Below are 13,018 nucleotides of genomic sequence, written 5' to 3'. Positions count from 1 at the left end.
GAAAATTTATCTGCTGGTCTGCCTGTGCTACTAGAATCGAAGCATCGCCCCATCAGGGACTCTTGCTTTAATCACCCTGGAGCATGTAATAAATATCTGGTGAATGGAATTAAGTAAATGTTAGTCATGGAGGAAGCCATCCGTAATCCCGGGCAGGGATGGAATTAAATGCTAAATCAACCTGACCTTATCCAAATCGACCTCTCAAACTTCTGACAACTCTATCAAACGTTCCTGCCTTCTGTGAGACTTCCTTCTGCCATAGAACACCTCTTTGCTAGTCTTTACCTCTCTCCTCTTCCATTTCTGCAGCTGCCTTCGTTTCTGGCATAAAGTCCGCCCTAGGATATTTTCCTCCCCTTCCTTTATTTCTCTGCCCCACACACTGTCATTCCCAAGTATTCCCAGTCTGCCCACTGAGTCTCTTCTCACTCAGCCCTTCTCATTAGAAGCCCAAGGAAACGGTTTCCTGATTCGTTTCTCTGCATCTGCTCTAACCTCTTCCCAGTCAATCCCATTCACGGGTTATTGTCCGTAAATGGATTTGGTCACTCTTTATTACCTAAAGGAATAAAATCTAAATGTTTTTACATGACCCCCTGAGCCTTTCACAACCACCTGCTGGCCAGGAACAAACCAGCTGATCCCCTAGCATACCTGTTTGCCAGAAAATATCCTCCACTCATTTCTTGTACTTATCTTCTTTTCACATACCCCTTTAGATGTGAAGCATCCCCTGGATGTCAACCCACGACAAATTACTCAATCCTCCTGCCTATGCTAAAATTCTTTATTTTAAAAGTTGTCCCAATGTTGCTGTTTTTTCCCTAAAAAATACAAAATGCCCTGCAGCACCCCTGGGCGTTCACTTGGACATCCAGATACTCAGTTCGGAACAGTGGACTTTAAGATTTTTTGTCTTTATGTATTATTACCAAATATTTCTGTTCACATGGAATGTTAATAGGTACTGTTTTGTACATAGTAGGCACTAAAATATAGCCAGTTGAAATATATGTCAGTTGAAGAAAAGGAGGGAGGGCGGAGGACAGGAACTCATGATCTCAATTCAAATCGGAACTAAGAATTTTAAGATTCTTAACCACCTGGGTGGCTCATTTGGTTAAGTATCTGACTCTTGGTTTTGGCTCAGGTCATGATCTCAGGGTTGGGGATCATGCCCCACATCAGGTTTCTACACTAAGCAGGGAGTCTGCTTTAGATTCTCCTTAACTCTCTCCCCCCTCCACCCACCCCAAGAAGTGTGCCCACTCTCTCTCAATCAACAGATTTTAAGAAAAATTAAGTATAAATCAATGTTTAAAATGTTAACTTAATGAACTGTAGCAACCCAGTCATACACTAAAGTATTTGAAGAAAAACCTGTTCCAATGTCTCTTTAGGGATAGGACTATATAACATACACACTACACTTGTATGGTGTCATAAGAAAATCAGTTTTACAGAAATGAAGTTTACATGTATGAGAAGTGGTAGTGGGAAAAGAAACATAACAAAAAAAGAAATTTGCGAAGAATTTCTGAATGTAGACCTCAAATAAGGTAGTTTTAGTAGAATCCAACTTCACCAAAATTCATTCAATAGAGTCCTGCATCCGTGCAGGAAGGATTGTGGCTACAATGATAATTCCTTAAACCATATTCGCATTTGTCAAAGTTCTGTAGCAATTCTTGCAGACAGCAAAACAAACCAGCCTTTCATTTCAATGGAGAATTTTTTTTTTTTAAGATTTTATTTATTTATTTGACAGAGAGAGATCACAAGTAGGTAGAGAGGCAGGCGGAGTGAGAGGGGGGAAGCAGGCTGGCGGCTGAGCAGAAAGCCCAATGTGGGGCTCGATCCCAGGACTCCGGGATCATGACCTGAGCTGACGGCAGAGGCTTTAATCCACTGAGCCACCCAGGCACCCTGAAGTTTTTTTTTCCCCCCCAAACATTCCTCATCCTTCAGAGATCCCACTTTTGAAGGAACTATTAATTCTTCCTCTCCTCCCAAAGGGAGGAAACTACACACCTTGACATAGAAAATATTTGATTTCTAAAATGTTCTCCTCTAACCAACAGTCTGACATTAAAATGCTGGAATTACCAGTTAGATACAAATTCATAATGAAGAATTAAACGTTTCTGTAGAGTCCACCATGAGAAAATACTATGATCCCCGACAGAGGCATCCTAGAGAATTCTGGTCTCTGTACTTCCTTCTCTTCTCCAGCTTCCCTCTTATATGAGTTTCAAGAAAGTTTGTGCTTATGCATTGGATTCATCTGGGGGATGCTGCACCTGATTATTTCTAATTCATTTAAGAAATTTTCCATATGCTATTTATCTGAAACAGGCCTTAGTGACAGAAAGAAACACTAAAGTGATAGTTCACTGGGAATTTCATTTTAAAACCATTTTCTTCACTCATCCTCCTGCCCACCTACTCTGGTAACCACCAGCTGTTCTCTGTATTTAAGAATCTGGCATTTTTTGTGCGTGTGTCTTTTTTTTCTTTGTTCATTTCTTTCTTAAACTCCTCATACAAGTGAAATCATACGGCATTTGTCTTTCTCAGTCTGATTTACTTCACTAGGTATAATATCCTCCAGGTCCATCCATGTTGTTGCAAATAACAAAAACCTCATTATTTTTTATGGCTGAGTAATATTTCTTTGTGTATACTTGCTACCACTTCTTTACCTGTTCATCTATTGATGGACACCTAACATTGCTTCTATGACCTGGATATTATAAATAACACTGCAATAAACATAGGGGTGCATATATCTTTTTGAATTAGTGCTTTTACTTTCTTTGAGTAAAAACCAGTAGTGGAATTACTAGATTATATGGTAATTCTATTTTTAATGTTTTGAGGAACATCCATACTGTTTCCACAGTGGCTACACTATTGCATATTTCCATCAACGGTGCAAGACAGGTCCCTTTACTCCACAGCCTTGCCAACACTTATTATTTTTCTTTCTGTTACTAGCCATTCTGACTGGCATAAGGTGATATCTCATGGTAGTTTTGATTTGCATTTCCCTGACGATAAGTGGTATTGAGCATCTTTTCATTTGTCCTTTAGCCATCTGTCTCCCTTGGAGAAACTCAGGTCCTCTGCCAATTTTTTTTTTTTTAAGATTTTATTTATTTATTTATTTGACAGCGTGCAAGAGAGATCACAAGTAGGCAGAGAGGCAGGCAGAGAGAGAGAGAGAGGGAAGCAGGCTCCCTGCTGAGCAGAGAGCCCGATGTGGGACTCGATCCCAGCCTGAGATCATGACTTGAGCCAAAGGCAGCGGCTTAACCCACTGAGCCACTCAGGAGCCCCCTCTGCCAATTTTTAATGAGATTATATGTTTCTCTGTTATTGACTTACAGAAGTTCTTTATATAGTTTGAATATTAACCCTTTATTGGATATGTCATTTGCAAATATCTTCCCCCATTCAGTAGGCTGCCTTGTTTTGTTGATAGTTTCCTTTATTGTGCCAAAGCATTTTATTTTGGTGTAGTCCCAATAGTTTATTTTTACTTTTGTTTCCTTTGCCCAACGAGACATCAAGAAAGATTTTTCTAAAGTCAATGTCAAAGAAATAACAGTTTATGTCCTCTTCTAGGATTTTTATTGTTTAAGGTCTCACATTTAGGTATTTAATCTATTTCAGTTTGTTTTTTGTGTATGGTGTTAGAAAGTGGTCCAGTTTCTTTTACATGTAAGCTGTCTGGTTCTCTTAGCACCACTTGTTAAAGAGACTGTCTTTTCCCCATTGTATATTCTTGCCTCCTTTGTCATAAATTAACCATGTAAGCATGAGTTTATTTCTGGACTCTATTCTGTTCCATTTCTTTATGTGTCTGTTTGTGTGCCAGTACCATACTGTTTCAGTCACTAGAGCTTGGTAGGATATCTTAAAATCTAGGATTGTGGTACTTCCAGCTTTGCTGCTATTTCTCAAGATTGCTTTGACTATTTGGGAATTTCTGTGGTTCCATGCAAATTTTAGGATTACATGATTTTAATTCTATAAAAATTTCTGTTGGGATTTTGAAAGGAATTGCATTAAATCTACAGATTGGTTTAGGTAGTTTGGACATTTTACAATTTAATCTTCCATTCTTTGAACATAGTATATCTTTCCATTTACTTCTGTCATCTTCAGTTCCTTTCATCGGTGTTTTACAGTTTTTGGAGTACAAATCTCTCCTTTCACTTCATTGGCTAAGCTAATTCCTAAAATATTTTATTATCTTTGGTGCAATTATAAATGGAATTGTTGTCTTAATTTCTCTTTCTGCTACTTCATTATTAGCCTCTAAAAATGCAACAGATTTCTATATATTCATTTTGTATCCTATGACCTTACTGAACACATTTATCAGTTCTACTAATTTTTTGGTAGATTGAAACCATTTTTAAGAGATGATGGGAAATTCACAGCCCCATATGGAAAGTTTGCTACACTGTTTTAAATTGAAGATACAATGACTTACTGAATGCCATGTTTGAAATGTCTAGGAAAGCTCATGAAACCACTCACCTGTAAAGGTGTTCGATTACAGCTGCCAGTGTTGCTCGGTTGACCCCTGGAAGAGAACGTATAAATGCTCCATACTTTTTAATTCTTTCCTTGTCATCTTGAGTATCTAGATGTTCAAAACAGAATAAAACACAAAACAATCTTAAGCCTAAATTAATAGTCTGTACTACACATCTGCCTTTTAACACTATTTTAAAGTAGTATTCATTATTATTTCACTAAGTGATCTAATCGAGTTTCAAAAGAATAAACATTCAAACTTCTCTAATTCTGGCAAAGCACTTACATCAACATTACGTGGTAATAAGCTATAGTTCTAATACTTTCTAATTAAAAATGAAGCACTTTCAAAACCCAGGTTTGCGTTTTATCTCCCACTTGATGAACTACTGAACTTCAACTAATAGGAATATATTCAATTAAGAACTCATATTGGAGTACAAATTGAAAGATAAACCAAAAGTACTTTCTTTGGCTATGGAAAGATTTCACTATCTGTTATTTGAAAATGACATTTGTGATTGTGTGTGTGTGTGTGTGTGTGTGTATGTGTGAAATCGCAAAAATCTTACCAAAACTGTGAACCATCCCAAAGCTATGAACTGCATTACCCTGCAGATTCATGTAGAGGGCCTCTTACCAACCAACCCTGGTACCTCCAACTCCTTGGAAAAGGAAGGGGGCAATGGAAGAAACCATGTGCAGCCCTGAGAGCTATGACACAGACTTACAGGAGGATGGACCCTCTGTTATGGAGAGGGGGGTGAAAAGGAATTATGCTTCCCTCTTCTAAACTCCTAAGTCAAATACTTGGAGAAACTAGACCCAGGAACCCCTGAAGTTCTAGACTCTAAAGATGTGTAGTGGTGGTCTGATCTGACCTGCTAGCTCACACGGGAAATGAAAGGCCATTCTTCAAACAAATAACTTGTACTGACTTTGTACCTTAAGGAGATTGCACTTAGATATTCCTTCTCAATTTGAACTACCTTTGGAAACAAGACTTTTTCATTTTCTGCTTAGCCCTACCTATTATTTTCACAGAAAGCCAGCAGCACATTAATAATTCTTTAAAAGTACACGGTCACTTTTAAAGGGCACTAGAATCCCTGGGGAAGTAAGAAACTCTGTGGCACATTTTTGAAGTACACTCTTATTCAAAACTGTAACTGGTAGCTCTTTTGTACTGATACAGCCTGCACGGAAGGTCTATGAAAGTAAACATGATCACGGTGACTTAAATGTGCTAGTAGATGACCCTCTAAAAGCAAGAGTAGAAAACACCCAAATTATATTCAAAGGACTACACTGGAATGAATGAAGAATTATCTATCATCTCTAGTACAATCCAAACACTGACCCTCTTCTCATCCAGTTTCTAACTGTAATGGTATTTACTTAATAAAATGTAATTAATTCTACTACACTTATAAGAAGTCATGCTAGTAGAGCACATTTTCACAAATCTAATAAGGATAAAATAGATGATATTTTCAAGTAAAGCTTAAGCAATTTGAAAGTAAAACTTAAGATAGATTTCAGGTCATACAGAGAATACAAAGAAATGTTCAGCTAGCCACAGACTTCAGACAATTTAATGGTGTTCTTAGAAGAATAGATCATATATCATATAAATAGATAGTATGACACTGTAAGGCATTCTTTGCCTCAGCGCACAGGACCCAAGAGAGCTCTCCTATGAGGTCACCCAGAAAGTTCCAGTTTATTCTTGTCAGATCCAACACAGGGCACTTCTGATAAGTCAGGGCTATGCTGGATCTAAAAGCAAATAACTTTAAGGCTATCTGACCTCGTATCCAAAACCTTCTCCAAGAAAATTCTCAAAGAATTCGCATTCAAGTAAAGGATAAACACATTCCTCTTTGACATACGCCACTATCTACCAACTACCTCCTCCTGATAGATTGACAACATTAAAGACATCTTCGTCATAGACCCTGATAATTGAGCAAAAGCCTCAATTTTTTGATAACTGATTTTACAACAAATATAAATTATAAGCCTTTATTGAGATGCTATAAATAATTTCATAGTTATAAATTACAAAGAAATGTTTCTGAAACAAAAAATGAGGGTGGCAAGATAACTGGGCTTAAAGAGATATATTATCTTATTCCGTATTTTATATCATATGAAATTATGCAGTCAACTCTCTTTTTGATTAGAGTTGAACCTATTGATTTGAGCAATATCAGGAGGCAAACAAAAGGCTTCTGAATTGGTCAATTGTGAAAAGCTTTAATAACAATCCCACTCCCTTCTTGCTGACACTAATACAGATCATTCTTGGGATAATTTTCCAACCTGTGGATGTTTTATGACATCATTTCCACATTAATCCCTTAAGTATCACTTATATTTGAAATTAAACAAATACATTCACTGAAAAAGCCTATTTCTCGATAAAGAAGTATCATATAGTCAAATTCAAAGGCCACTTTTGCAAAAATCCTAAACAGATTAAATGTACAAGTGAGAAATATATTAGTAAATTATTGTAAACATTCAATGACAAATTTTTTTAAATTGAAAAAATGAAGATTAAAAATCGTTTTGAAAATACTATAGATATAGGAGAAATGCTTGTGGTTTATTACTATAATAAGGATTACATAAATTATAGGTGTAGGACAAACACTATAAAATAATATATAAAAATGAAAATAGTTCTATTAGAAAAATGGGATTAAAGGTAATGCTTACATTTAAAAGTCTTCATTTTTGTAATGTCTCTGTAAAAGGAGTTATTTTGAATTAATAGATATAAATGTAGGTTTTACTGAATCAATTTAACCCAGTAAGTGATTAAATAAACTACTTTTCTAGGGTCATTTCTTAAATAGGTTCTCTTATAGTATAGCAAACTTGTATTTTTTTAATTAATTAATTTAATTAATTAATAGACAAGAATAAAAAGCAAGAAGAGTGGTTTGTGATATATATGGTCTCCTTCATGGAATGCAAATCCCCAACCCCTACTACTTACATGCCTTTCTTGCAACCCACTTCCTCAATGAAGAAGGAAAGAGTTAAAAAAAATACTGTTATGTGCCCCTACAGAGATAGAGTAAATGATACAGGCAAAGAGCCAATGAGGGAATGGGATAAAATCAAACTTATATTACACCTTTCATTTTAAGCTTAATGAGAAATTAATAGCATACATGGACCTGACCATAAAACTTCAAAGTTAACACAAACACTAAGAAATCTGAAAACTATGAATTACTTTAATATGCTACTTAGCAATTATTACTAGAAATTTCTTTTGAGGTAGATACAAATAATTGATATTTGCACAATTTCTGTTCTAAGCCATTATGTACATTGTTTCTTTCAATTCTCAGATCAAAGATTTAAAAGATATAATTATCAAATTAGAAGACAAGCATTTATTACGTTCTATATTACATATATTACCTAAAGCAGAGATCCAATACGGATAGAGCTCCTTAGTAAGAAGTGCATCGTCAATGTCAGAGAGAAAATTTTTCAACACGCCTGTCACATCTTCAAGCTGATGTTTTCCTGCTCTCAATTTAAAGCTTCTTGCATCTTTTTTGAAACTCTCCAGAAGTTCACTTATGTGCAAAGGATCACCATTCTTTTGATAGATATATTTGCATCCTAAACCTTTGTTTAAAAAAAATTATATGAAAAAAGTTGAAAATCAAAACCACTCTTAAACCTTAGAAATAGAAAAAATTTGTGTTGGGATATTGAGCAAGACAAAATCATTATCCATGATTTGATAGAAACACACACGAGGGAAAGAGCCTCTCCCGCCCACTAATTTAGGTATTTAAAATGTACACCTGATGAACTACTTCAGCCTCATCCTCAGCTGTTAGCAAGCCCCTAGTTAGCTCTTCCCCCAGTTTTTCATGGTATCTGCAATTTTTTTTATTTTTTTTTAAACCAAAGGTGCCCTAGCTTCTCTTTGTCTCCCGGAATTCAAGCTTGTCTCCAGTTTCACCAGTAAACAGACTCTCTGGTAAAATTTTTTCTTAACTCTCTGCACTCATATTTGTATATTAATTTCTGCCCATTTCACACTTTTTTCTTCTTCTATATGAAGAGTTGGGTCATATCCTTTTCTTTGTTTTGTTGTGTTGTGTTTTGTTTTTTTGAGGAGGCAGGGAGAGGCAGAGAGAGAGGAAGAGCGAGAATCTCAAACAATTTCCACACTCAGCATAGAGCCCAGTGTGGGACTTGATCTCAGGACCCTGAGATCATGACCTGAGCTGAAATCAAAAATCAGATGCTCAACCAATGGAGACACCCAGGCGCCCTGGTCATCTCCTTTACAAAGTTATTGTTTCATTAAGTGTCCCATGTAAACTAAGGGGGATAGGGGAGGTTAGTAGGAGGAAGAGGAGTAAAGAGGAGTGATGGTAATGATAATACATACATACATACATACATACATACATACATACATAAATGGTACCTTTGCCCCCCTCTCAGGTCTCTGGTTTCTCCTCCTTCCAAACCCTGCTGAATTTCCCATATTTATTGTTCCTACCACTCACCCTCACTCCTGTTCATCTTTGAGCCACAGTCTTGCTTCTGTGCCCAATCCCCATGCAACTGGGACCACCTTCATCAAGAATACCAATGACATCCTATTTTCTATATGCTTTTCTGTTTTATCTAATGAGAATCCCCTGCAGTATTTGACATTCCAAATGAATCCATGCTAAAATTCTTTTAATTTCATGGCTTTTGTGACATAATGATCGCATATCTTCCCCCCTTTCCTCTATGATGACACTTCCAGTCCTCTAGATATATTACCATCTAGCATTTACTAAAAATTGCAGAAATTCATCAAGTCTCCTGTCTTCCTGACTCCCCCCACAAAATTCTCAGGGTGAACCCAACTCTATCACTTCAACTACTACATACACATTTTCACCTGAGTTTTAATTTCTAAGATGTCAAACACACACACACACACACACTTTAATACAGATTCTTTGTAAGATAACTATAACACACACACACACACACACACACAACTGTCATGGACAAATAAAAAAAAAAATCTGAGGAATTAAGTCTCCTGTCCCATTTGCTAGGTCACCTACCAGTCCCAGTATGTTCTTTATCTTGTTCCTGTATCTCAATACATGAAATTGCCTTCTCCCTAGTCCTTTGTAAGTCAGAACTTTTCTTTCTCACTTACAATATTAAAGTGAAACAAAACAAATGTCACATACATTTTTCATCATAACCTTGCTCTCAAAACTGTCCCCTTTTCTTCATCTCACGTACTGTTATTTTTTGCACTCGATTCCTCACTACATTTTCACAACACCCAGCCCTATTTTTAGGCAACCCTCCAATCCACCTCCACACTGATAACAGCTTGATCTGAGACTCAGGTCTGCTGGTGTAACCAACATACTTAAGAATCTGTGTACAAAAAAAAAAAAAAAAAAAAAAAAAAATCTGTGTACCACCTTCCCACTGCCTACATGGCAAGTTTGAGTACATACTACAATATTTAAGGCTCTACACAAATAAGCTTAACCCTCCTGTCTCCTTTCTCCCATTTTTCCAACACTAAGCTCTGGCCACATTTAATTACACAAAGTTCCCTCAAAAGACAACGTCCCTCATGACTCTATACATGGGCGTACACTTTCCTCCTCCTAGAGGTTCTATTGCCTTCTTCTTCTGACTAGCTCCTACTTCTCTTAATCATGGTAGGTACCACATCTCACCCATGAAGCAATGACTACCCCTACTCCAGGTGAAATTCACCTCGTACCAACTGCTGACTCTCTCTACCACAGAATTTTGTACATTTGAGATGTAACTGTAGTTGTTTGCCTTTGATTCAAAGGTCTGCAAATACCTAGAAGGCAAGGGGCATGTCTTATTCTCTGTGAACCATGACTAAAACTTAGTAAGCATTCAATAAATGATTATTTAATGCAGGAATAAGCAATTTCTACAAAAACAAAAACAAAAAAAAATGTGACTAAGTTTTTGAGATCTTGTGCTTCTAGTTGAGTGAATTTCTAATAGTGAGTACTCAAATAAGTTAACTGCATGTGAATTTAAACAATTTTGTTTACATAAATTTCCCCGCAAAAAACTACTATAACTCATTTAAAAAAAAATTAAACTCTACAAATTTGACTGTGAACTTGGTCAAGATCAAACCTTGACACTGTGAGCATAAAAAATTGGTCTTCAGATTTTATTTATTTGTTTTAAATATTTTATTAATTTGAGAGCCAGAGAGCGAGAGGGAGCATAAGCAGGGAAAAGAAGGCGGCTCCTGGTGCGGGGCTTGATCCCAGGATACTGGGATCATGACCTGAGGTGACGGCAGAGCATTTAACAGACTGAGACATCCAGGCGTCCCTGGCCTTCAGATTTTAATATAAAGGTCAAGAAGTTCAAAATAATTGCAGTTTTGTAAAAGCTCCGAATCAACCACCTACATTCTATTAATCACTGGGCATTTTGTTAAGTAGACATAGTATCTTTCCTTCTATACATGCTGGTAACATTGTGATTTCCCCATGTTATGCTCATTAAAAACAAAACAAAACATGAAAAGTCTTTCATTGGCTTTATTACTTTAATATGCAAGTTATTGTACCTTATGCCAGTGTTACAAAGTAGTTTTAATGTATGAAATTTGGTTGGAAACAATCTAATGCTTAATGATTTTAAATTCAAAGAAACACCACAAACTTCTGATTTCCCTAGAGAAACAATAAATTGGATTCACTGGAGCTAGTGGAGTTATTTTAATCATTTCTCAGCTTAAGAAAGACCCTCTGCCATTATGAAACTAACATGATGTGAAAATTCCCAATGAGGTTATGCTCTTGCTAAAACATAATATGTGTATAATTCATTTATACCTACGAAATTCAAGTGCACTAATAAGGAATGACTAATAAATAAAGACAATTACCTTCCTCCTCTCCCATTTTCAAATGAACAGATGATTACCACTGATAAGGAGGATACAGACATACTATCATAGGAAGGAACTTCATAAAGTAATAGCCAAATAATGTGATTACATACATATTTATGGTAGATATATAATTCAAACACAGTGAATGTGAATATCAATGATAGTTGTACTTGGATTACATATGAAATAAGCAAAATACTTAAAATGGAATTCTCCCCAGAAGAAAATAGGTTAATATACACACATTATAATTTCTAAAAATTGTTTTCTTCATAGCCTGTTATTTTTGACATTTTGCTCATATCAGCTTATTGTCGGTTCTCATACTGAAATCCATGATTCATGGCTTTGTCTTTAACTTTTTACTCTCACTGCTGTATTTCCAGCACCAAGATCAATGGCTGGCATACAGCGGACAATAAATAAGTAACGGACTAATAACACAATATTTTGCAGCAGCTCTCTCACTGATTACACCTTCTTTTCAAATTAAAAACACCCAAGGACATGTCTAATATTGAGAGAACAAAAATAAAAGTTAATTGCCTTCCAAAATATAAGATCAATCATTTTACTTTTCCATGTTTGTAATCTAAATCAATGGCACTAATCTACAGATTAACAGGTAGAAAACATTTTTATATTAAAAATACAGTTAGGGGAGCCTGGGTGGCTCAGTGGGTTAAACCTCTGCCTTTGGCTCAGGTCATGATCTCAGGGTCCTGGGATGGAGTCCCAAATTGGGCTCTCTGCTCAGCGGGGAGCCTGCTTCCCTTCCTCTCTCTCTGCCTGCCTCTCTCCCTGCTTGTGATATCTCCCTGTCATATAAATAAATAAAATCTTAAAAAATAAATAAAATAAAAAATAAAAACACAGTTAAACTTCTACCTTTTAGAGTATTAAGGAAATATGAAACAGAAAGGAGGAATTTGAGGAATTCAAAGTAATTTGACAATAAACATAAAAAATCAAATCATACTTTATTTTCAGGTACATCTAAAATACTATCATAGCATATTAAATTAAAATGAAGCTAGACCATACATGGTCAACCAGTTGTCTTTTACCTGGAAGCTATTCATAAAAATGCCTGTTAAAATTAAGTGAAAACTATTATAATAACCACAATTCTTAATGTAAACACGTGAACAAGAGCATGTTGAATGAAATAAATGTACCCACATACTTGAATATATGGCACCAAAAGAATCCATTCTTTCACAATATTGTCCCACAGTTTACCATTTCCAAAAACATGATTATGAGGCAACACTATGCCTTCCCCTTCACTTTACTGAAAGCTTAAAACCTCTGAAAAAATATAGTCTTCAATCTATTTTTTTTTTTAAAGATTTTATTTATTTATTAGAGAGAGAAAGAGAGAGAGAGAGTGAGCACAGGCAGACAGATTTGCAGGCAGAGGCAGAGGGCGAAGCAGGCTCCCTTGCCAAGCAAGGAGCCCGATGTAGGACTCGATCCCAGGACGCTGGGATCATGACC

General features: G+C 36.1%; 1 protein-coding gene across 2 annotated transcripts in view; it reads right to left on the bottom strand.

Annotated features, from left to right (window-relative positions):
• Window positions 1–13,018, bottom strand: part of ARAP2 (ArfGAP with RhoGAP domain, ankyrin repeat and PH domain 2) — a 190,273-nt gene that overhangs the window by 63,814 nt on the left and 113,441 nt on the right. For both annotated transcript variants that reach the window (XM_045997333.1, XM_045997334.1), the window contains exons 21-22: window positions 7,993–8,205; window positions 4,552–4,657 (exon numbers count right to left, since the gene is read on the bottom strand). In XM_045997333.1, coding sequence (XP_045853289.1) covers window positions 4,552–4,657; window positions 7,993–8,205 — 319 coding nt within the window. The remainder of the gene's footprint in view (window positions 1–4,551; window positions 4,658–7,992; window positions 8,206–13,018) is intronic.

The sequence above is a fragment of the Meles meles genome, chromosome 2 (genome assembly GCF_922984935.1).
Source record: "Meles meles chromosome 2, mMelMel3.1 paternal haplotype, whole genome shotgun sequence".
NCBI lineage: Eukaryota > Metazoa > Chordata > Mammalia > Carnivora > Mustelidae > Meles > Meles meles.
Note: the sequence above shows the minus strand (reverse complement) of the source record. Positions and strands in the feature narration are given on the sequence as shown.